The sequence below is a fragment of the Polyodon spathula genome, chromosome 19, assembly GCF_017654505.1.
Source record: "Polyodon spathula isolate WHYD16114869_AA chromosome 19, ASM1765450v1, whole genome shotgun sequence".
Lineage (NCBI taxonomy): Eukaryota > Metazoa > Chordata > Actinopteri > Acipenseriformes > Polyodontidae > Polyodon > Polyodon spathula.
In genome coordinates this window covers 26,282,005-26,306,710 of record NC_054552.1, presented here as the reverse complement: position 1 = coordinate 26,306,710, position 24,706 = coordinate 26,282,005, and the positions used below count along the sequence as shown (strand labels likewise).

The 24,706-nt window shown below is 37.2% G+C and overlaps 1 protein-coding gene across 2 annotated transcripts in view; it reads left to right on the top strand.

The window, feature by feature from the left end:
- Positions 1-603: 603 nt before the first annotated feature.
- The window catches only part of LOC121294757 (high affinity cAMP-specific and IBMX-insensitive 3',5'-cyclic phosphodiesterase 8A-like), a 67,431-nt gene continuing 43,328 nt past the window's right edge, over positions 604-24,706 (top strand). Inside the window, exon 1 of one of the 2 annotated variants that reach the window (XM_041218826.1) lies at positions 604-966. In XM_041218826.1, coding sequence (XP_041074760.1) covers positions 901-966 — 66 coding nt within the window. In that variant the 5' untranslated portion in view covers positions 604-900. Of the gene's footprint in view, positions 967-8,725; positions 9,515-24,706 lie in introns of those variants that run through there. The other variant, XM_041218825.1, reaches the window with a different exon arrangement.

The following is a 24,706-nucleotide window of genomic DNA, read 5'->3' as shown; positions in this document are numbered from 1 at the left end:
TTGACCATTGACCTTTCCAATGCCAACTAACACTAACCGAACATAACAGCCTATATAATTCCACCAGACATAAGTTGTGACGCTTTAAAACAGAAAAAATGTATCTGCTGCCATAACGTAACTGGTAGCAAAATGAAATCCTAATATCTACTCAGAACTTAAAGAATTCCACAAGTAACAAACATCAAAACAGTAGGTGGTGTTTCTCTTTTATCATGTAGCCTATGTTGAACCTATATTACAAGGCACTGCTTTGACGTACACTGCAATGGAGTTAGAGATAAGACTGTGTGTAAGAGGACAGCTATTTAACCTGGGAGGTAAAAGAGAAAGCAGTATTGTAATAGGTTTTATTAGGTTTCATTAGGTTTCATGACGCCGACGTTGTGGTTTGCCGAGTGAGTGACCTTGCTATTGAGTATAGCTCAGGTCTAGTTCTGTGAACAAAGAGGAGCGGCTTGAAAACAAAAACGTGGTCCCTCGGTTTGCAGAACGCTTCTGGTTCTGTTGAAGTGTGCACGAACTTACGAGGGCAGCTAGTAAAGAATTTACCATCAGAAATATGACACGTTTCGCATTATTAATTGTCATGCAATCGCCTTGATCTCTGACAGTGCTGAGAATTTGCACATCAAGCTGTCAAATACATTAACACGATAACTGTGTCCCGAATCGGCTTGTGGATATACTGTATGTAGCCAGAACAGTGGGCACATCAAATGGAACAAGAAAGATACAGAGATGGCCATAGTAACAGAATATTGGTGACTTTTTAAAAAAAAGAAAAAAAAATCAAATAAATAAAAAATAAAAACAAGTTTATTTTTGTCACGTGTTCTGTGGGAACTGTGCTGTGTGGAAGAACTTGTCAAAGGAAAGCGTGTCTAGAAAAGGGAGGAGATGGAAGAACACAACGGAATGAAAACAGAAGAAGAAGGGATTGTTAAAAATGGACCACCGCACAAGGTTTGAAAAACCACAAACTATTTTCTTTTTAGAAATCTCGGGTGTAAAAAGTGCGTGTGCTGTGTGAAAGTTGACAGATAGCAAAAAATAAGTGCTGTGACTTCAAGGGTAAATAAGCGAATGATATACATCGATTTGCCCGCCTTCTCTGACTGGTAAATGAATACGCTTATCGTGCTTGTTCCATACATAGCCTAGTGTTTTTGATGTATTAAAATTGCATTACATTGTTAATGCAGCCGTTAGTTGAAACTTTATCAACGACATGAGACTGGTTTATACGAAACAAGATTGGCTTTTAAATGTAATTGTTAGGAATTTTTCTAATGAAACAAGGTGAGACTCATTACCTGGCTCTTATTATTGTAATACTCTGTCTTTCTTGTATAGAGGTCCTGGTGTTATATAAATATAGTCATTTAAGTAGCAGTGGTCGTAGAATCTAGATACAATCCTGCTCCTTTATTTTCTCCTTCGCTCGATCCTCACCACTCTCTCAAAGTTGGTTCCACTGCGACAGAATGTCTAGCTAAACATTATAAAAACCTTTAACAGGAATAATTCTTAAGTATACTTCCCCTTTTGTTGGAAGAAGCTTCCTCGTTTCTAAAGGAAACAACAAAACATCCATTAGATGAACTTGATCTACAATTTACTATGCAAACAAGTGACTTACTTCATTAAAAAAAAAAAACTATAAATGTGATAAACAATAGAGAACAAAACAACACAATTAACAAACATGTTCTTTGCAGTCCATATAAAAAATAACGTCTTAATAAAGCAACATGTCTTTGAGATATTGAGGCTGTCGAACACTGTTGTGCCCCACCTGTGTTGTCCTCTGTGTGGCTGTAGAACAGTCTGTAGGAGCACCTGAGGTTGAGTAATGGGGGAAGCAAAACCCGGGATGGTTCTGGTGCTGGTGCTTGAGGACGTGGTTGGTAAGATCCTGACAGAGTTGTTAATGAATGGACAGCAATGCTGGTGCTAGGTACTGAGGTGGCAAACCCTGGAGTGGCTGGCGAAGAACACTCAGCATACTCTCCTGGAGTGCCTTTTATAGCCTTTGGTGGTGAAAAGACACCATCTAGAAATAGATTTGCTGGCAATTTTTCTTCTCGTCCGTGAGCCAGGAAGAATGGGGTGTGCTTAGTAGTTGAGTGCATAGTGGTGTTGTAAGCAAGTTTTACTTGGCTGATGTTTTGTTCCCATTCTCCACCTTTATCGTACAGGATTTTTGCCAATTGATCCTTGATCTGTTCACACGTTCCACCATTCCATCAGACATATGGCCTGGTTTTAATTATCCCACCACTGCCATCAGTCTAAGAATCTCTCTTTCTCTTATACAAGTCCTGTAGTAGAAACAGGAGACTTGATACAAACAGCTTGCAGTGATTTAAATAGCAGTGGTCACTCCAAATACACAATCCTACTCCTCTCACCTTCTGTCTCTCCTGTTCTTCGCTCGCTCCTCCCCAGTCTCTCTATGGTGGCTCCACTAGGGCAGAATGTCCAGCTAAACATTATAAACAGGGCTTTACATAACTTTTATCATTAGGTTTTCACGTGAGTACTGGTAGAAATGGTTAGGATATAACTGAGGGAAACAAATATTATTTTTGCTTAAGTAAATGTCTTTTTTTTTAAATTCACGTTTAAATATAATGGCTCTCAAACATGGACCCCTCCTCTCATCCATGTTCAGTTTGGGAAGCGAAGCGTTAGTGAGCTTCCACAATGCCACTCCCAGTAACAGCATCCCTCTGGGACTGTACACTGTGCTGTATGTAAGGTTACTGCATACAAGATGTCATTTCATGTGGTAAGAAGACCACAAAGCCATACAGCTCACATTCTGCAACAGTGTGTCTCAAAATCCCCAAAACAAAGCTTGTACTTAGGAACTACAATGGCACAAAAAAAAAAAAGGTTTTGGTGTTTTTTAAAGTTTAGAATTGTGCTGTATTTTCTATACAGGGGGTGACATCTGTACACTGGAGAAGATGTACACTTTTAACACTATAGCAGGAGCTTAATCAGTCCAGACCATCTGCTCCTTTACAAAATGACTCAAGATGACATCATTAAATGATCTGGATTACATAAATCTGTAGACTGAAATACCAGGGCTAAGGGGATCCCTTAGCTCAGCTATGAAATACGTAAATTAAGTTACATGAGGCATCCCTATGACGTTTAGAGCTCATCTACACAGACCTGCGTATTTAAACTCTTGCATGAGAGGAAATCTATATTTAATGATTCAATGTTTGAATCATCTGTGTAAATGGGTATTCACCTTTTAAACTGTCATTTAAAATGAAATAGTAGACTTGTTGGTTTTCATATTCAATGTTCAGCAATGCATGAGCACACAATAAGTGATTAGAGCTATTGAAAAAGAAAGAAAAGCACAACCCCGTCAAACAAGACATTTTCAGTTAAAGGTATAGTAAAATACACCTTTAAAGCCTTTAACTACCTGAAGGAATGGGAAATTATTTTATTATCTACCTTTACTTTGCCTACCTTATGTTATGTATACAATCTTAACCAATCAGAACCATCAAATACTTGGTTTGAAAGAACATGTGGAGTATGACAGCTGACAGACCACCACTTCACTGAGCTAAATTCAAACCCACTATATATATTTATATTTTTGTTGCAAACTTGAGTGGTATTTCTCCAGAACGAACAAGCGAGGCCTCAAGCAGCCCGCATCTTTATAGTTGTTCATGGCTAATTAACTATGAGATATGCACATATTCAACAAACGTTGAACAAAAGTGTTAACTCTCAACTGTGATTGTGAGATATTTCAACCTGAAGCTGGGCAGGGCTATGGAGAATCAAACACTGTTAAACGTACCCCATAGTGTGAATTCAGGGAGTACAAGAGCAAGTGGGTTGGAGGTATGAGGACATGCAACTCCTTTCTGATAAAACCCCTTCAATCTATATATTTAAATATATAGTGTGGCAAAGCAGGGAACGTTACAGGAGAGTAACCACCATCATTGCAAATCATTGTGCATAGAAAGCATTTTTTAGCAATTGAAAATGGAAGTAGTAGGTGATGTATTGATTTGTAATTTTCCTAAACACTCTTGAGCGAGGTAAATTGATGTCCTCTTTGTTGTCACCTCTGTCCATATCTTGCCTCTCGCTACGATTGTTTACATTCTGTGCATTTCAAGACAAACACACGGCTGCATGATGTGCTGGGTGAGTCATACTGCGCAGGTTTGCATCCTGGCTGTGTGAAGTTGGCAGTCTTTTCTGGGGATTCCAGAGGGAGCATTGCATTGGCACAAGCTCCTGTCTGCCAGAAATATTTTGCCACTCTTCTCTATAGCTCTGTTACAACTGTTAAAAACGTACTGAAGTCTCTTTTTTTTGTTTACCATCCAACAAGGCTCGCTTAGAGGCAGAACTAGATAAAATACATTGAAATATATTGTGTGTCTGCCTGGCAACACCACATTTTTCAGGTATCAGAACCTCTCCAAATATGCCTGCAAGACTAACGTTTAAATTGTTAAAGCATTGTGTCAGAAAAGTTACCATACAGCCCCCAAAAATGATAATATCAACATATTTCTTTTTTGTCAAACAGATTGTGCCAAACGGCATTATAATAATAATCTTTATTTTTTATATAGTGCCTTTCATAGTGGAAAAAGGTGTCACTTTCATAGTGGGCCACCATCACAAAGCACTTTACAAGATATGAGACTAGAGTGTATAAACTATGCATCAGCTGCAGAGTCACTTACAACAACATCTCACCTGAAAGGTAGAGCACAAGGAGGTTAAGTGACTTGCTCAGGGTCATACAGGGAGTCAGTGGCTGCTGAGCTGGGATTTGAACCAGGGACCTTCTGGTTACAAACCTGTTTCTTCAACCACTGGACCACACAGCCTCCTGTATACAAATTAAGCAAGTGATGTGCTTTAAGCAATTCACATTAGGTACTTGTGTTAACAATGTAGGTATTGTGTTAGACAGACGATCAGGTGATGAAATTACACCCTGCATTGTGACCTAATGAAAGAATGAGCTTGGTGTACAATTGGTGTAGAATAACAGTTTAAAGGTGTATTGGCCTAGAGCTGTAAAACATAGTTTTGAAGACAGCTATATTAGGTGTATGTCTATATTGTTCAGGCTTCCAAGTGTCATTCTCAGTCTCAAAATATCAGGCTCATTTTCTTAATACTTGCAGGCAACTGAAATGTTACCTACAGTACAAATACAAATGTAAAAAAGGAACTGAATGAAATAATAACATGGACCGTTAAACCTATTTAAAGACAGGAGTCAAGCACTGATCGCTTATTAAGTCTATCTCAACCAAGGTGATCGGAAAGCAGTGAGCCACACTTCGGCCCAGGCTAGCCCCCTTTTGCAGACTGTTTTAGTGGAACAAATCACACTCTGGAAGGCAAGTGCGATATACGTTGCTGTGAGCATGTTGAAAACTACAGTCTAAAAACAGATTTACAGAGATCTAATGTGACTCCAAGCAGAGTGACAGGCGTTCGGTTAAAACTGATGCAGTTGGTAGCCACAAAAATCTTCTTTGACATATATATATATATATATATACAGTGGCTTGCGAAAGTATTGCCCCCCCTTGGCATTTTTCCTATTTTGTTGCCTTACTGCCTGGAATTAAAATGGATTTTTATTCGGATTTCATGTAATGGACAAATAACGGAAAAGTGGTGCGTGCATATGTATTCACCCCCTTTGCTATTAAGCCTCTAAATAAGATCTGGTGCAACCAATTACCTTCACATATAAGTCACATAATTAGTTAAATAAAGTCCACCTGTGTGCAATCTAAGTGTCACGTGATCGGTCACATGATCTCAGTATATATACACCTGTTCTGAAAGGCCCCAGAGTCTGCAACACCACTAAGCAAGGGGCACCACCAAGCAAGCGGCACAATGAAGACCAAGGAGCTCTCCAAACAGGTCCGGGACAAAGTTTTGGAGAAGTACAGATCAGGGTTGGGTTATAAAAAAATATCCGAAACTTTGAACATCCCACGGAGCACCATTAAAGCCATTATTAAAAAATGGAAAGAATATGGCACCACAACAAACCTGGCAAGAGAGGGCCGCCCACCAAAACTCACGGACCAGGCAAGGAGGGCATTAATCAGAGAGGCAACAAAGAGACCAAAGATAACCCTGAAGGAGCTGCAAAGCTCCACAGCGAAGATTGGAGTATCTGTCCATAGGACCACTTTAAGCCGTACATTCCACAGAGCTGGGCTTTAGAAGAGTGGCCAGAAAATAAGAAAAAAATAAGCAAACACATTTGGTGTTCGCCAAAAGGCATGTGGGAGACTCCCCAAACATATGGAAGAAGGTACTCTGGTCAGATGAGACTAAAACTGAGCTTTTTGGCCATCAAGGAAAACGCTATGTCTGGCGCAAACACATTCCCACAGTGAAGCATGGTGGTGGCAGCATCATGCTGTGGGGATGTTTTTCATTGGCAGGGACTGGGAACCTGGTCAGAATTGAAGGAATGATGGATGGCGCTAAATACAGGGAAATTCCTGCAGTATCTTGCAGGGGGGGTGAATACTTATGCACACTCAAGTTTTCTGTTTTTTTGTCTTATTTCTTGTTTGTTTCACAATAAAAAATATTTTGCATCTTCAAAGTGGTAGGCATGTTGTGTAAATCAAATGATACAAACCCCCCAAAAATCAATTTTAATTCCAAGTTGTAAGGCAACAAAATAGGAAAAATGCCAAGGGGGGTCTATACTTTCGCAAACCACTGTGTGTATGTATGTATAGATGTATGTGTGTGTGTGTGTGTATATATATATGACACAAGATTTATTAGAAAAAGCCATGAAATGTTAATATTAATCTTTATTTCACATGCACTAAAATTCTAGTTAAAGCTGTACATTTCGTTTTTTTTTTTAATAAAATAAGTTCATTATAATACTTACTGTTTTATTTAATATTTGCTGTGATATGGTTGTAGTGATAGCCAGCACAGATGCTAAATATTTCAGGAATTTCTTCGGGTGCCAAAGAGTGCCTGTAGCCCAGCATTTTCACTACCCAAGGATGGCAGTATCTTGAAGTCAGTGTGTCAAGTTTTAGAGTATTTTCCCAACAATCTGAAGGCATAATACAAAAAATTGTTTCTATGGTGACCCCTTTCAACTGATTGTTAACTGAACTTAATCTAAATACATACATGCATACACACGTCAGTATAATTGCCCCAGTTGTGTGTACTATCTGATCTTGTTCCTTTTATTTCAAGCTAATTCTTTTTTTGGATCTTGGCCCTTTCTCTAGATATCACATCGTCCATCATACAGTTGATACCTTTACACGTGAAACAAAATGTCATGATTGTGTCAATTGTAATACAACCACACTCATTTAAGAAGAGCTGTTCACCCACAAACAACTGTCACATGGAGAAATGCTTACCAGTGATGGACACAATGCAGCTGTGTAGATAGACTTTGTGAAAATACCTGGGCTATGTCTGAAGTCTTTCGTTGTTCAGAGTCTGAGTGCTTAACAAGCCAAACCCATGAACTAAAAAAGAATAAAACCACTGGAGAAATCATTCAAAGACATTCGACCCAGCCCAGCTGCTGGTTCTTTAATGTACCTGTACCGTATGTACCCTCTCTTTGGTGCTTTTAGGGACATTTCACTATTAGCACATAATAAAGTGAGTTCTATAATTAATCTAGTACAAATATTTTACAATATGGATTATTATTATTACCCTTGAGAAAGTGTAGTATAATGCAGTAGTTTGGGTAGCTTTTCAATGCTGTGATACTAAACAAATATAATGGGTCATTTATAGAGCTACTGGACCTCCGTCCAAAATCTGTTGCAACTATGATGTGACCAGTACAGAACTTACCTCTTATTTCAGTGTGAAGACTAGGAGCACGCAGGAGTTTAAAAAAGTTACCAAAAACAGCACTTTAACACAACTTGTAAACAGAGTGTGCAGTACAGTGCTTCAGTCAGAATAATGTAGTCATGTGTTTTCTATGTAACGCTGCAACTGTTTTCGTATTTGAAAGTATCACTAGGGCACATTGCACTTGGCAACTTACATGTTGATTTTTTGAAATTCCCTCTACCACCTGGTTCTCCCCCAGCCGTGGGCCTGCAGTTGCTGATTCGCCCCCTTCAGCTCATTTGCATTGACGTCTGTAAAGGCTGTAGGTTAATCCTTGCGGGGTGCTTTTATTGGATCTGCCGCTGTCAAGCAGTGCTGAAGAATTGGAAGGGCAAACACTCGAGAGGCTGAGAAAGACTCACTGAAGGAAAAAAAAAAAAAAAAAAGAAAAAAACATTTTGTGGCTGATTTAAAAAAAAGTAAATAAATACTGGCTTCCATTTGTTCCGCAATTTGAAACTTTAAAAGAATGCCGAGCAGTCTGTGTTTTGAATCCATTCTTCAGCGGTGGTACTACATATAAAAAATGGAAGGCCTTTGATACATTACATGTAATTTTTTTTTTTTTGCGCCTGCAGTTTGTCATTTTTAAATAATATTATTAAGAAACGAAACACGCCAATCTGAATGGAGGTTCTTCAAACAGAAGCCCCTTTTCTCTAATTGAATGGAATGTTTGGTTGGACTGAAGGTTTTTTTTTTTTTTTGGGGGGGGGGGGGGGAAAGTAGGGGGGTGGGTAGGGAGATTAGAAGTTCCAGACACAAAGCCCCCAGAGGAATATTGTGTGAATTTAAATAGCCTGCTGATGGAAACGATGGTAAAAACAGGTTTAAACCCTGTGGGTTAAAATTTAAAAAATAACTACAGGAAAGAAGAACAGATATTTTTGTCTCTGGGGTGTGGAGAAAGAAAACAACAACAAACCATGAAAAAATAATGGATAAACGATAGCTAAAGGGGTAAAACTGTTCAATTAAGGACAACTGAAAAGTATAGAGGGGCTAAATATACTGCGTACGACTTAATAAAGATAGAAATGCGTATAATTGAAAGACTGAAAAAAATGAACCGCTGTGGTTTTGCATAGATTAATTTGCAGAAGTGTCTCTTATATATGCGCTAGAATGCTGCCATATAATTTAATGTAAAAAAAAAAAAAAAAAACCTAAAGGAAAATAAATATATTTCCTGGTGGGGGAGAGAAACTGGAAGATAATATATTATTCATGGTCTCGGGGAGAAAAACGGGAGAGATCATTTCGCCATGGGAGGTTAAAAACAATATGCACGTAAAATATTAATAATACTATTTTGGAAGAAAAAAGCAACAACGACATCATCAATAGCCAAGGTGAAAAAAAGTACATTCGGGAAAACGTGCATTGAAGCATGGGCTGTGCTTCAAGCATTCACATCTCAGAAAGCAGGGTGGTCTATCACAGTGGAAAGGAGTCAGAGGATTCGAACTCACCCCACCAGACCAACAGCACGGCGTCTCAGCAACAGCAAGGAAATCCAGTCCCAGGATTATTTATTAAATCCTCGAGCACATCCACTTACAAGGTGAGGGCTAATTACTCCAAAAAGGCAAGTAAGAGAGCATTTAGAGCATAGAGACCAGCAGATGCAGTGTAAAGGTTACGGGGCTACAGCCGTTGGCACTTAGGCAACAGTATTACTAGTTATCTTTTTAGAAACATAAGGTGTGTTATTATATATATATATATATATTATATATATATATAATATATATATATATTATATATATATATATATGTGTACAAACCGATAGTATTTTCAAAAGGGGCCCGTCATAGTTACATTGGACCTTGAAATATGATGCTATTTTATATTATTTTATTAACAAAAAAATTCATATGTTTTAGATGTTACAAAATATAAACGTGTACCATGCCCCGTTGCCACGCCATCCAAGTATGGGGACTGACACCGGAGGAGAAGCTTAGTCTTTTCAATGGCCTTCCTGGTGATGAAAGACTCATCTGTATGCTGGAAGCGTTCGTTTTCTATTTTTCCTGTAGCCAATATCGCATTGTATTGTTGGCTCATTTTGTGGTTTATTAGTTAAATTGCATTTTGCAGGTAGGAAATGTCATCTGGTTACACCACACACCATTAAAAACTCCGCCAGTCAGTGTCAACGTTTTGTGGCAGTTCAGGACTGGGGGATTGTAATGTAGATAGTTTAATGGTAAGTATTATTAAAACGTGAGAATAGTATTTACACAGGGCTACTACACACAACACCTTTAACCAGCACCTGTACAACACATTTAGAACAACCTTCTCGTACCTCTAAGTTGTGGTTGAATGTTTGAAGTTATGTACAATCACTTGTATCCTCTAGCCACCCGAAAGATTTCTGTTCATTGGATTTCATTCTCTTTTGAACTATTGCGACCCAAATAGGACCCTACTTGACATTTTAGGACACAGTAATAACCAATGGAAAATAATGTACTTTTTAATGTACACAGTGTTGCAAGGGTATGTTTGACCTGTATTGAAAACCACTTAACCAATTGTGATAAAATGTGGTTGCTGCGTTGTTCATTACTAGTTATTACTGAGTTTCAGAATCTGGGGATATAAGATGAAACCTGTAGCTTTAGGTACAGTCTATGAGTATGTCACTCTTATTGTACATATTTACCAGTAGGTCTTGGTGATCTATTTATTTATTTATTTTTTTTTTTCATGATACTGATCACTGTCATTTTTATATTTACAGCCAGGATGTTGGATTCATGTTACACACTTACTCTTACACTTCCGCATCGGTCTTAAAGGTGCCCCATAGGATTAATCCCATACTGAAAATACCTTCTCTATAGGTATTTTCAGTAAAATGTTATCAGTATAAACATAAATCTATATGGGAAAGTCAACTTCTGCTTCCTGATATGTTGATGACCTTTGTGTCTTTTAAAAGCCCAGGTATTAATGGAACATGCCTATTCAGATCACAGAATGGTACATTTTGTATAAGTAATGCAGATTTAATCCGGTGCTGTTTATTCTAGTTTAAAATGATGCACGTTTTTTGGACTTTATGAAGAGACAGCATAGTAGGTTAACATGGTAAGTCCTCTACCCTGCACAGCTTCTTAAGTCTATGAAACTGAGTTGTTTTACAATGCTTTCCACAGCGCTGTCAGCTTGCTTTTGAAAAACTGACGCGATGAGACATTTTTTTTGTCTGCATAGTTCTAATTTATTCAAAGTTTTTGGCACAGTCAGTATTTTATAAGCAACAAAGTAGTAATATCATCCCCATTTTCTCCTTCGCTTTTAATTTACAGGGTTTTTAAAAGGAACTGGCCTGTATTCCGCTTAGTGTTTAATAAGCTATAATACAAAAATAAATTGCGAGATTCTTGATTTTGAACTTGAATATATTTGTTTAAATTTTGTCCTTGATACATATCTGTGGAAGACAAAAATGAATGATGGCTGTAAATATTCATGTGTGCAAATCCCTTTTGAGATTGCCATATGTCTTTTCTGGCAAAAACTTATACAGATCGTCCATTTCCGCTACCAGTACACTGTTAATCAGCAGGGGGACAGAGGGAAGTATATAATATCAAAGATTTATGCTATTAAAAGTGGTGGCAAGGGAATTATAATATAACACCTAAAAGATTGTAGACTCCTGCAAAGTCTCCAAATGGAACCCCAACACTTTGTAGAATTGTGCTTTCTTTTATAGAAGAAAGATTTGTAGGCTGATACTGACGGAACACAGTTGCTTCTGTCAGACACAGGTTGTTACTTACAAAGTCCATATGACTTTTTTTTTTTTTTTTTTTTTTGCACAGGAACTGAAAAGTAGAAACAGCAAGACATTTCTGAGTTGCTTTTTTGTGCAGAAAGATTTAAAGTTTTCAGTGCAATTTGAATATTCCATACCAAACCAAATGACTGTGTTATAAATGCAGCAGCAAATGTATCAGTTCTGGATCAAAATATAATTCATAGGCTATATAGAATTAAGTCAATAAGCAAACTGCTGAGTGTTTGAAGTTTTCTATATTATTGAGTGTTTGAAGTTATGAGGATGAATAATCCATAGGTGCTGTGACATTTCTAGCCAATCATTATTACCTCAGTGAAAAATGCACTTTGTTGTACCAAAGACAAACGTATGCACATTCCTAAAGGGTGTGCCAGATCATGGTCATGCACACTTGAATGAGTCTATATGGCTGTAAGATTTAGCACCGTGACAATCATGGACAAGCAGGATTTCCAGTATATTAGTCAGAGATCAAAGGCGCCATCATTTCAGTAGTTTGGACGCGTTAAATCTTTCCAAGCAAGGCAAAGTTCATTTACTTTTGCATCTCTGTGTATAGAATGAAATTCAGTATTGAATGGGGTTTAGGCTGAACAGTCTGTAGGATATCGGTATTACATTTTATTCCCATGAAATGCAAAAAATGTTTACAGTTTAAAGCTCACTGGTAGTAATAACTATAAGGGCTGTGATTTAGGCTGCGTCACATGACAGTGCTGGGTATACTGTATAGCATTACCAGTAAGGCTGTCTGTGAAGCGCCAGCAAATGCCTCTGAATAGCGAGCCTGGATTCCCTAGAATTGCTGCTGGCTTGTGTTGGAGCTAGGAACAATGGTACAGCCTTTAAAAGTAAAGTTATAGAGGAAGATCAAATAATTTTAAACAACAGATTTCAATACCAGCATGTTTGAAAGTAAGCAGTTTAGTTACGGACGGACTGTTGACAGCCTGACCATGATAGAAGAGGCATCTAGTTTGAAAAAAGCAAAACTATTGGGATACATGGCCATTTTATAATTTCAGTATTACTGCAAGACCCAATGTAGATAATTCCCAACGTTAAGCTTTGGCCAAATGTTTTGCATCACCCTATAGAATTAACAAATTCTGCTTCATAAAATTGAATGAAACCTGCTGAATAATGTTACATTAACATATTGGATTATGTACCACTCTGTAGTTTTTCATATACTTAACTAACAAAAATTAAAAAATGTAACATTTCTAAATCTAGCATGAAATACTGTACTACTATTATGGCTTCTGGTAGACTTTTGCAATATCATTTTATAGTTTTTTCTATAATATGTTGTTAAATTAAAAAAAAATCATAATTATGTTCATATATTTTGTAGTTATTTTTGTATTATGTCTCCTAAAATTGTAGATGATGCAAAAGTTTTGGCCATAAATTTTAATTTGGTGATCTTTTCTGTTTTTCACCAGACATTTATACTGTAGCTTATAACTTCCACTGCTCACTAGATGTTGAGTAGCACGTAGCCCATAAATAAAATGTAAAACATCCACCATTTTATTATTGTTCAGTTTAATTTGGTAAAACAGAATAGTGTCTGCTAAAACTCAGATCAAATAGTTCTTAGCATCGTCCAGACAGATCTTTCAGACATGCATAACCTTCACTTCAGTCTTCTGCCAGTTTTCTCATCTGATTAAAGGCTAGCGTTTAATGATTTGCAGTTTGCCTTGACATATAAACTCTGAGTACAGGTTTCAAGTTTTCTTTCATGTGCTTCACAGCGTTTTTTTTTTTTTTTTTTTTTAAAGTGTTATGTGAACAACTGTATTTGTTTAATTGATAGAGCAGACATGGGAGTTTATAGAAAATGTAAACTGTACAACTTCCATGTGTGTGGTGGCACAAGGGTGAATTGGGGTAAGGGGATCCTAAAATTGAATTTGTCAAAAAAAAAAAACAGTAAAAGCAAACCATTGATACCAGATATCATCTGATAAACTTCTCACTGTGGCCTCGATGTGCTCTGTTTGGTCAGTGGTTTGGGTTTTAATCAAGCCAGAAATGAAACGACCGAAGGACATTGATTATTCAGGCTTACTTTACAACCAGGCTATGCTAATTTAAAAAGGCAGATTGTATAAAAAAATGTTCAAACTCAATGTTCAGTTCACTTTAGACTCTTAATTTGTAACAGTGTCCTGTTCTATTGAGCTTTCTATCTTCTGTCAAACCACTGATATCCAAGTGAGAATGAGTAGGGCACCGGGTCATAGTTTGCTGCATGCTTTAGAATATGCATCTGTATCAGTCATATTAAACAGATGCAGCTGTATTATATTATGTAAAGAAAATGTATCATGACTTTCCCCCATGGGGCTAGCACCACCACATCAGTAGGTGTCTGAGAGCACCAAACTCTATGCCCACATTAAAAAGTACAGTCTGTTGCATTACATTGACCTGTTCATGAGCTTGTTCACCTCAGGTAATCCAAATTGTACAGTTGAAATGATGGAAGGATTGAGCTTTCAGGCATTGGGGGGGGGGGGGGGGGGGGTCTAAGTCGTGTTGTTTACATTTCAGTTCAGTTTCTCTGTTTAACCACTAGAGTGGTTCTTGTGGGGGTTGTTGCATGGTCAGCCAGGTATTAAACAGCTTTTGTATGCTTAAAAAACTTATTTGGTTTACTATGCAATCAAACTATTACGAAAAATTAAGAACTTTTTATTTTCTAAGAACAAGCATTTGGGTATTTTTCTTTTTATTTTTTTTTTTGTGGAGCTCAAAATAAGATAGAATAATATGATTAAAAAATTAATAAAGTAACATAACCGAAAAGAAAACAACTGTACCATAACAACATGGAATATAAGCTAAAATGGAAAAGCCAGTGACATCATGAAACAGATGGATTCATTTAACATGTTGTTCCTTGCACCACATTTTTAGTATGTACTGTTCCATTCATGACTTTGTAAGTTTCCCCTGCAGTTCTACCTAATGTATGATGTATGGTACGCAACCTTGCATTAATCTTCTTTATACTGAGTTATTCCCATGAGACACGCCAACATGTGTCTTAGTAAAACCGAATCTGTAGGTCATTCTTTATGGTGAGCTAAACAGGTTTCTTGTGCAGAACCTTTAGTGTTGACAGCATTGCCAACCAGCAACCTTGGTGTGTTGCAGTAAGTGTGTTTTTTGTTGCATAAGTGGAGTTGTTGAGTTAGATCAGCCTCAGAAAAATGTAGTGAAACAATCACTTCTTAACGTGGATGCTAGAAAGCCTTAGACTGTATGATTGAACCCTATGAACAAAACGTTTACGTTATGATTAGAAATTGTTAAAACAGAATCCAAAAAAAGTCAAGAAAGGTTTAATGATGAATTAACAAGTTTATTTAATTTTTAAAAATATTTGTAGTTTTTACTGAATTAAGTGGTGGTGGTGTTGTGCTGGATGGTATTGACAGCATTTTAATGAAACATCTTATTAAACGTGGCTGTATGAAGTGTGTATTCTTCAACATCACCCCCCACTGCTGTGGGCGGACTTGTTGGCCCTAAATCAGACTGCTTGCCCTCTCCCTTTCTTGGCTTACTTGTAAAACGTCTTACGTTTATTGCTTTAAATTATAAAGCAACTTTATGTGCAATAAACACAAAAACGTAGCTGTGGAAGAGTTCAGAAATGCCTTTTTTGGTGTCTCCATTTACCAACAGAGTCAATTTTGAGGCAGTGTAGTTGCAGAATACTGATACAAGTTCAAATGAAGAAATAAGTTCTTCTATTGGTGTGTTTGTGTCTTAAGGTAATTTTAGGGATTGAGTAATGGACAACTGCAGTTTTGATAACTTACTTATTCAAATTTTGTTATACAGTAATACTTTCCATGTTCGATATGTTGGCAAAAAAATAGTAATTAAACCTCTCGAGACAATTTAGACGGCACAGCACATAAAAACAGCTCAGTTTGTTAAACTTTACAAAAAATAGTATATTACTGGATCCTTGACCAGCTATAAACATATTTGGTGGAGATTCAAACATTTGGGTGCACTTACAGTATCAATTTACAATATAGGCTTGTAGTTCTCAGAAATATATTTAAAGCACTCAATTTAATTTCTATTTATTAATAATAATATTAATAAAATCTTACGTATACTGCGACCTTGAAGTCCTTTCATTTGTTTCAGTGAGATTTCCTAGTTTCCTTCCCAAATCCTTACAAAGAAAACAGAATTCACAATGAACGTGGAATGACGTCTTCTAATCCACCAGTTCCCATTGTTTTGCTTTTGCCAGGAGTTTATAAAAATCTTTTGACAGCATCCCGGATACAGTGGAAACTTATTGACTGCGTGCATTACCTTGACACCCATAGAAGTATTATTATAGTCAGATTATTGCCATAGCTTGGTCTTTACTGTAAATGTGGTGTTTTAGAAACACAGGGGACTTCATGAACAAAGTAAAGGAAAAACTATGTGGACGAGTAGTTTTTTGACACGATTAAATTTTTTTTTTTCAGTTCGTGACGTAGTTTCTTGGAAGACAAGCATGTGTGTCTACCTGTGAATCAGTCAGCACCCTGTTCTCTATCAATTGTGCCATCTTGTTCATCTCTGTGCTGTCTTATGAGTTTTGTGTCTCCCACTGATGGAATCAACAAACCTACAAATCTCTTCTGTCCTTTCTCTTATTTCTCTTTGTTTTTTCCCTTAACTATAAACACTTGTCTACTGTAACTAGCATCATTCATACACATGCAAGGCTAAAGACTATAACATCCTTTACACTTTTTCACTTGGGGGTGGAGACGACATCACCCCGTGATAGAATTATGTGAATGAAAACTCATTTCAACATTGAATACTTTGAGAAAGAAATATGTGTCATTGAATTTTACAGATGTCTTAAGTATTACGTTGTCAAATTCAGTGTAAAACCTAAAGCCAATGCATGCATTTTTTTCTGGTAAGAACACTTATTTTACATGCATATACAATACAAGCACACATGTTTCTCCAGTGTTTATACTACAGTGCAATTCCCATTCATGTATATTCATCCCTCTGTTACCTTGGATTCTTGTCTCCATTCTTTCACTATGATTTACTCTACTTTGCTGTTTCCTTCTAAAATCTCTGGAATGTGTAGAATGAAGAGGGTTTCTAATTTATCATGTTTTTGTATGATATACTGCAGTCGATTTAGGTCTCTTTGTCAAGGCGAGTTATTCTGGCAACAGAGCGACTAGGGATGAAGTCATTTGCCATATTTTTCCCCTTTCAAGGCAGTTAGCATATTCTATTGATTGCAGTATTGCAGCGGTGTCATTTTTTAATAACACTGCTAATTGTCACTTTTTATATTGTAAATGGCTGCACACTGTCTTAGTTTTATGCACGTTTTAGTTTTAGAGCTGTTTGACTAGAGCCGTTTGTAAAACGTTCAGTTTCACACTTCTAAAAATGTGTTTGTGTAAAATGTGTAACAAAGTTGAACATGCAGCTATACAAAGGTTAGTAAGACTAGCAAATTAAACATTTTTAAAAGAACTGCTTTCATGGGTGGGGAGAATAGGAGCTTTTATTAAAATAAGAAAAACACCCTACAACATGTCTCAATTTCTTCTTTTTTTTTCTTTCTGGTAATACACACCGCTGACAGGTTTCAATTGCTGAGGTATAGTAAGGTGATGGTACTAACCTTGGGTTCATTAACTGTTCCCTGTTCATCCCCCTACACAGTATGCTGCACAGTGCCCTAAACAAGATACATCCCCAAACATATATTCCTCATGTGTGGTGAGAAGGTACTGAGAAGCTATCTATGCCACATCACCTGAAAAATTGTCACACCTGATTTGCCGGTGTGTGTTTTAGAGTTGAAGAGTTTGTTCATGACTTCAATGGGCTTGCCATCAGTCCTCAGACTCTGTTTCAAAGGCTAATTGTGAAATATTCCCATGCTCAGAAATAAATATTGACTTGCTTTCAATCAAAAATGTACCATGGTAACCCATTTCTATCTACATGAAAGGGCGGCTTTACCCAGAGGGTACTGCTTTAAAAGTGCTTCCATGTTTCACAAATCGTTGGCCTACGTTTGCATGCAGTGTAATCTTTGCTAAAATCTCCTGGAATGTGTTTTTAGTCACGCACCTTTCATCCTGTGGTATTTCTATGGTGATGCTATTAACCTTTAATTTATGATACTTAATAGTAAAGAGCCTGCCAAAACATATTTTGTTTCTTAGTTGAGAGGGACCAGCCCTGTTTGAAAGAATCATCCTGTCATTGTCATTGTTAACCTGGAATCTGAAATTTAAAATATGAAGCAGAGATGTGTTGGGTTTAGTTGAAAGATGAAACCAGTGTTTCACTAGGTGGGGCAATGTCAGTTTAGTGAGAGGGGGTTAAGTAGCTATCATTTGGGCTTGGTGTCCCATTCTATCCCAATGGAGGGCTATAGCATGGTTACAAAATATCCTGTTTAACTGACTACAGTCTGGATTAATTTTCATGTGGTAAAATACAATAGTATACAGTGGCTCATGTTAGCCTTCTCACCTTGCATACTATCCAATGTTGCAGTGTAGCTCAATATTCCAATGTTAGCTCCTGTCCAAACCAAAATAAACTAAATCGATTTTCGGAATTTAAGGTGTGAGAAGATGGCTCGAGAACACATTGTAGAAATTGTTTAATTATAATGTTTCAAACCACATGCCTTGCTGAGGGATTAGAAATTACCCAAAAATATAACGTAAACAAATGTTGCATAGGAACGTGTGAGGTTGACAAACAAATCAAGTTTAAGAAATTCGGTGTATAAAATCTTTAAAACAACACAATTTACACGATTCCGAAGGAGTTTTGTTGGAATGACACAATTCAATATTCATTTTATTAACCAGCTAACAATATTATGTCAAGGCCATAAGCTAGCTGGGCAGCTTGCTATATGATAAAATGATAAGGTACAAGGACTCCCAACAGTTTTGTTAGTTTGTAAAGATGCATTCTTGCCTGTACACTGTACACACTGATGATGTGTTTTCATACTACAGGAGATAACATGATATATATATAAGTCCGGGTTTCAAATCGAAAAAAAAATCCACTTCCTTGCATTGCGTGTTTGTCACTGGTGAATTAGTGACTGGATTCTTGATTTTGGATTCTGGATTTCTCAGTACCGTCTTTGTCCCCCTCAACTTAACCTGCCAATGTATCTGTATAATAAATACAATATTCTGTATTTGGAGAGAGTCGGAAAGCTTTATATTGCTATAGCAAGGCAATCAATAAAGAATACTGTATAATCCTTTCTTTTTAAGTATAAAGCATGCAGGCCTTTTTTTAAATATACTCCACATGGACAGTTGGAATTAAACAAAAATCTGTTTCTGTGTTTATTTGCTTCACAGCTGTATTGTTTGTGGTCAATAAAGCAAATACGAATATTTTTTATTTTAAGATCGTGGTTTTGTAAGGTTGTAGTTAATGCATATCCCATAGCATTAAAGTATGTACAGTATTTATTGAAAGTACTTATGACTTCAAGGTAATGTTGCGTTGTACTCACCCAAAATACATTTTCCTCACATAGTGTGTAAATTGGAGCACTGTACTCTGTGAGTGTGTGTCATATATAGTTATATAGTTATATATATATATGACACACACTCACAGAGTACAGTGCTCCAGGTAAGGTTTCGGGTCATTGAGTAATAGTGAAGAACAGGTAACACTCTGGTGTTAATGTTTTGAAATACATTTTGGCCTACAGCGTGGCTATTTTTAACATTGGACGGACGGTAAAGTTATTCAAACATTAGCTTTCTTTGTGCCAAAAAAGAAGCAACTAAAATGTTCCCTCTCCTTTGTCGGTTTTGTGAAGAGGCAATCCAACTGTTCAGCACTCAAATCCATTCAACGGTGGAGCTGTAAGGTTATTATATGCTGTTGCCATGACAAGTTCTGCTAATAAATATTGTTATGTTCTCAGCAATTAGTGCAGAAACAGATCGGTCAGTGCATATGGCTGAACTGATCAGACCCAGGTGGAGAAATGCATTTGCAGTGGGTACTTGGAAACAGCGGCTTGACAGTGTTGTCAAGCTACAGTCATACCAGGGAATTTAGTTTTACCCTGCTTTTTAGTAAAGGAGTTCACAAAAATTATAGCGTGCAAGTGGGCATCATTGCACACCAGTTAAGGTGGAGCCAACAGGCGTTGCTTTAAAATGGTGTTACAACTACTCAAAGGGTATATTAGGACCTTTTTATTTTGTTACATGTTCCCATGTGTTGCTACAACTGTTTATGTAAGGTGTGGGTATTGTTTTAATTATTATTATTTTTTTTTTAACATTTTGACCACTTTTTTTAAATTTTTAAATCGCATTCCCTGCCTCCAAGATGGCTTCCTATGTACCCGCATGGACCTCTCAGAACTACATTTCCCATCATCCTCCTGCTTACTGGTAAATCCATCTCAGTTACGTATTATGTGAGCAGGAGGATGATGGGAAATGATATGTGATAATATGGGAAGATTTAACTTTTTTGAAATGATAAAAAGGACGAATAGTTGTCAACATATTGAAAGCATGTTTGTTGTATGGTGGTTATGTGGGAATATAATGAATTATAAAAATTATTTAATAGTTCAGCTAAAAAGCAACATTATTTACAAAAAATAGTATCGCATGCTTTTCCAATATCAATAAATTACAGAAACAAGATAAATACTGTATATAATAGTAAATACTGTGTATAGTAGTAATATAGTAATTATGCTGTATGTAATATTAAATACTTAAATACACGTTGTATAATACCAACCTGTGCCGGGGTGCTCGTGTCACGTGTGTGGGTAACCATTGATTATGCATGACAGAGAGACAATGGTGGTGGAGTTGAAACACCGGCACAGGATTTATTCACAAACACAGAGTAAATAAAGGTGGTCATATGATGTTACCAGCCATGGTAACGCACAGAGGACACATACAACAAGCTGTACAAAAAGGAAAATAAAACACAGTACAAAAACTACAAATAAAAGGTGCCACACAGGGCAAGCTCTAGCCTTATAAACGAGGCATCCCGCTCCAGGAACCGGCTACACTACGTAACCCTCGCTGTACATTACATGGGATCACTGTCCCCTAAACTAACCTACTTATGAGCCGGTATTCATACGACGACTCCTGCTGCTTCAGACAGCCTTGGCTGGGCATTGCCTTCACAAGCACCGCTTGCAGTGTCAGGGTTGCGTAGCTGTCGTTCCTGCAGAGCGGACCCTCTACGGGCAGCGTGGCTTTGCAATCGCCTCGAGCCATCTTGACCGGATATTTTTATGCTGATTGACACACAGTAGACACCCGCCCACCTACTGATTGAGGACCGGCACAGCCAGTCATTTGCTGCCCTTCCCCTCAACCAAGCCTAGCAGGCAGCAAGTCTCAATCGAGCGCCTGTCTGTAAACAATAATTCAATCACACAAATCAACTCCATTGACACACAATAAACCCATTTCCCCATACAAATTACACCAACACTAATCCTCACCTGTGCAGGGCAATCGCCCTACCACACAACCGTATCAGTGTCATTGAATTTTTAGGATGATAGTAGATGTATTACACTGCGTACAATTTACAAACATTCATATTTTTGTTTTGTAGACTAAAGTTTTTTTTTTTTTTTTTTTAATTAAAGCAGAGTAACTCTGCCGTACGAGATGCTGTAATAAGTTACCTTGGAAACCTTTTTGTTCCAGTGAGCTATTAAGTAGGAGCAAGCCAGTCAAGGAGGGGAGGAGGTGGAGTGGAGCTGGAAGAAATAAGAGTAATTTGTTAACATTGTTGACAGGTTCAATTTAGTGACATGAAAAAGCGGTATTGGTGGTTGATGTCTTCTATTAAGCGAGCCAAACAATAGAGTAAATATTGCTAGAACCCTTTTTTCCTTCAAACAAAATGAACTATTTTTAAACTACAGTAATTATACACCAAGAAAACTGAAAACCAAACGAGTCATATAAAGAGTGAGAAGATTGTTTATTTTAATTTCTATTAAGCTTCCTTTTTTACTTAGGGCACTAAGTATGTTTATATTTTTTGTGTCGTAAAGGCTCTTCATGGATTTGTCAGTGTTGTCATCCCAAGGCGTGTGTGTGTCTGTGATAGTGTACTGCTGTACCATGGGAACTAAAAAGTGAACTAAAAGCTTGAGGAGTTTTGTAACAAATGGGACTGCAGCACTTCACAGTTGTTTTCCTGCCTTTTCTCAGGGTTAGGTTTATAAATATTACACAGTGTAGAATGGGTGCTTCACTATAAAGTACCAAAATGCATGATGTTTCTAGGTGCACATGATAACAGAGCACTTGTGTCATGCATTTCCTCTGGTTTAATATTGCTTGCTTTGTGTCTGTACAGTGTGGGGTTCGGGGCAAGATAAAACAGTTGAAGACTTGAATTTGAATTGCGTAGTTTGTACAGCATTCCTTCAAGCCAAATAAAAACAGGCTGGAATTGCAAAGGAGGCAGGAGATACATGTGTTTCAATTTGGTTGTTTACCCTTGTAACAATTTACAACGTGTACAATGATAAAACCAAGGTAAGGCACAGCGAAGTGTAACAAAGCATAGCTAAGCAGGCTCAAGTATTGCAAATCTGTGATGTAAATGTGTTCAGTTTAAAACAGTACATTTTCAGCAGAGGTTTCTTAGGATTTTTTTTTTTTAATCAGATTAAACATCTTTCCAAACTTGAAAACCTGGATTATTCTCTAACAACAAAACAAACAAAATAAAATATGTAGGCTAGGTGGAAACTACAGGGACAAGGTTTTATTTATTTTGTTGTGCCTTTTCATGACGATGTCACATGTTCTGTCACTAGATTTGTATTTTTATAAAAATCCAAGATGACAATGCAAGATAAAGATAAGAAACAAACCGTGAAATCACACTGAACACCTGGACACCAGCGCTACAGTAGAAGAGGCTGGACTTTCATAATTGGTTCAGTAAATTGCAGAGGCTGTTGCAGGGCAGCCAATTTATAAAACAGAGCAATTATTTTTTCCTCTTAAGTCTCTCCATAGACGGTACAATAAATGCATGTCAGAAGACTAGAGTCTGTTTGTATAGTTATGAGGTGCATTTCGTTACCCTCGTGCTGTAAAATACTCTGAAAATCCCAGCTGCATGACTTATCCCGACAGTGTAGCGTTGCTCAGATTAACCCCTGAGTGATAAGAGAAAGCTGACATGCTTTTCCCATGGAGTTCCCTGTTGGGTTGTAATTCCTAGTTCTTCACTTTTGTCCCTATGGAGTTTTCAAGGTGTATTTTAATGATATAAAATGTCTGATTTTATTGACGCTGCTCTGTGGCCAATCTCTTTCCACCACTTGTTTGGTGCAGTGTTAAAAGGTATGGTTAGTAAGTCATCCAGAGGTAATGTTGAAATGTAATACAGATGTATATATAGCCGCTGCTCACATTATTACATTGATCATATCCACATACATTTGGGGCAAGCCTTAAGCTTATACAGGATCTCATAAAATAGTAACATTTATTATATATAAATACAATTTTATTTAGTCTGGCCCGCTATGCTTCACCAGTCCGGTGGATTTACCCAGTCAAGTTAATCATAAACTTTCAGAGTTCAGTTCTCGCCTCCTTCTGTCTCTCCAGTCATCCTCTGATCCCTAGTTTCCTTCAGGGTTGAGACTGTGAACAGATACTGTTACACTGTAACCAAGGGTTTCACTGGTTTGGTTACAAAAAGCATTACCTCTCACAGTCCAATGAAGCTGTTTATTGGAGACATGGCTGAGCAGAGGAGAGCTCAAGAATGAACAATAAAGTCCATGTTGAGGATATATTTCTATGACCCACTAGGATAATAAATCTTGGTCACTAAAACCAATTGTATTTTATTGCAATGTTTTATTGCTTTAATAGTAATGTTTCAAATAACTTTGTTAGAAGCAGAACCACTGCAGAGATATAAATGTGAGGGCATAATAAAAGGGTTGTCTGAACTATTGAGGGGGAAAAAAGGATTTGATTGTTTTTAAATTACTATTGCATTGTACTGTGGGGACCTTTCAGGGGGAATCTTGTGGTCAACCAATATAATTTCCATTTTTATTATAAATTGATTTCAGCAGTTGCTAGTTATATATGCCAACCTGATTGTACTAATCTGTAATTAAGTACCTTACTGTTTGTGATGAGATGATGGTGAGGTATGCTGACTTACTTATCCAGATTAGATGTAAATGAGCAGTATCTTTTTCTGTTATGTAATTATTTTTTATCCCCAACAATTTAGTGGAGGCACCTACATTTTTATTTAAAGAGTACATAAGGCCCTTTTTATTTTACTGTGTTACATGTTCCCATGTGTTGCTACAACTGTTTCTGTAAAGTGTGTGTATTGTTTTAACGTATTGCATTCCCTGCCTTAAAATGGCTTCCCATGTACCTGCATGGACTTCTCAGAACTAAATTTCCCATCATTCTCCTGCTCACTGGTAAATCCATCTCAGTTACATATGTGAGCAGGAGGATGATGGGAAATGATATGTGATAATATGGGAAGATTTAACTTTTTTGAAATGATAAAAAGGACAAATAGTTGTCAACATATTGAAAGCATGCTAGAAACTACTCCAAAATGGCTACAGTACAGTGCACTGTATGTTCACTCTTGTTAAAAGAAAGAGTTTCCCCACAGGGAGAAAAGCTGAGTTTGGTATCAGCAAAGTGCTGTCTTTGGGGCTCACTGAAAGAGTTTTATTTGGATAGTGATTTGTGCTTTGACAGGAAGTGACAGGGTTCATAGGCTTTACTAGAACCTTATAATATTGTTGAGTGGTTTTGTGATAATCTTATGTATAAGTAGGATAG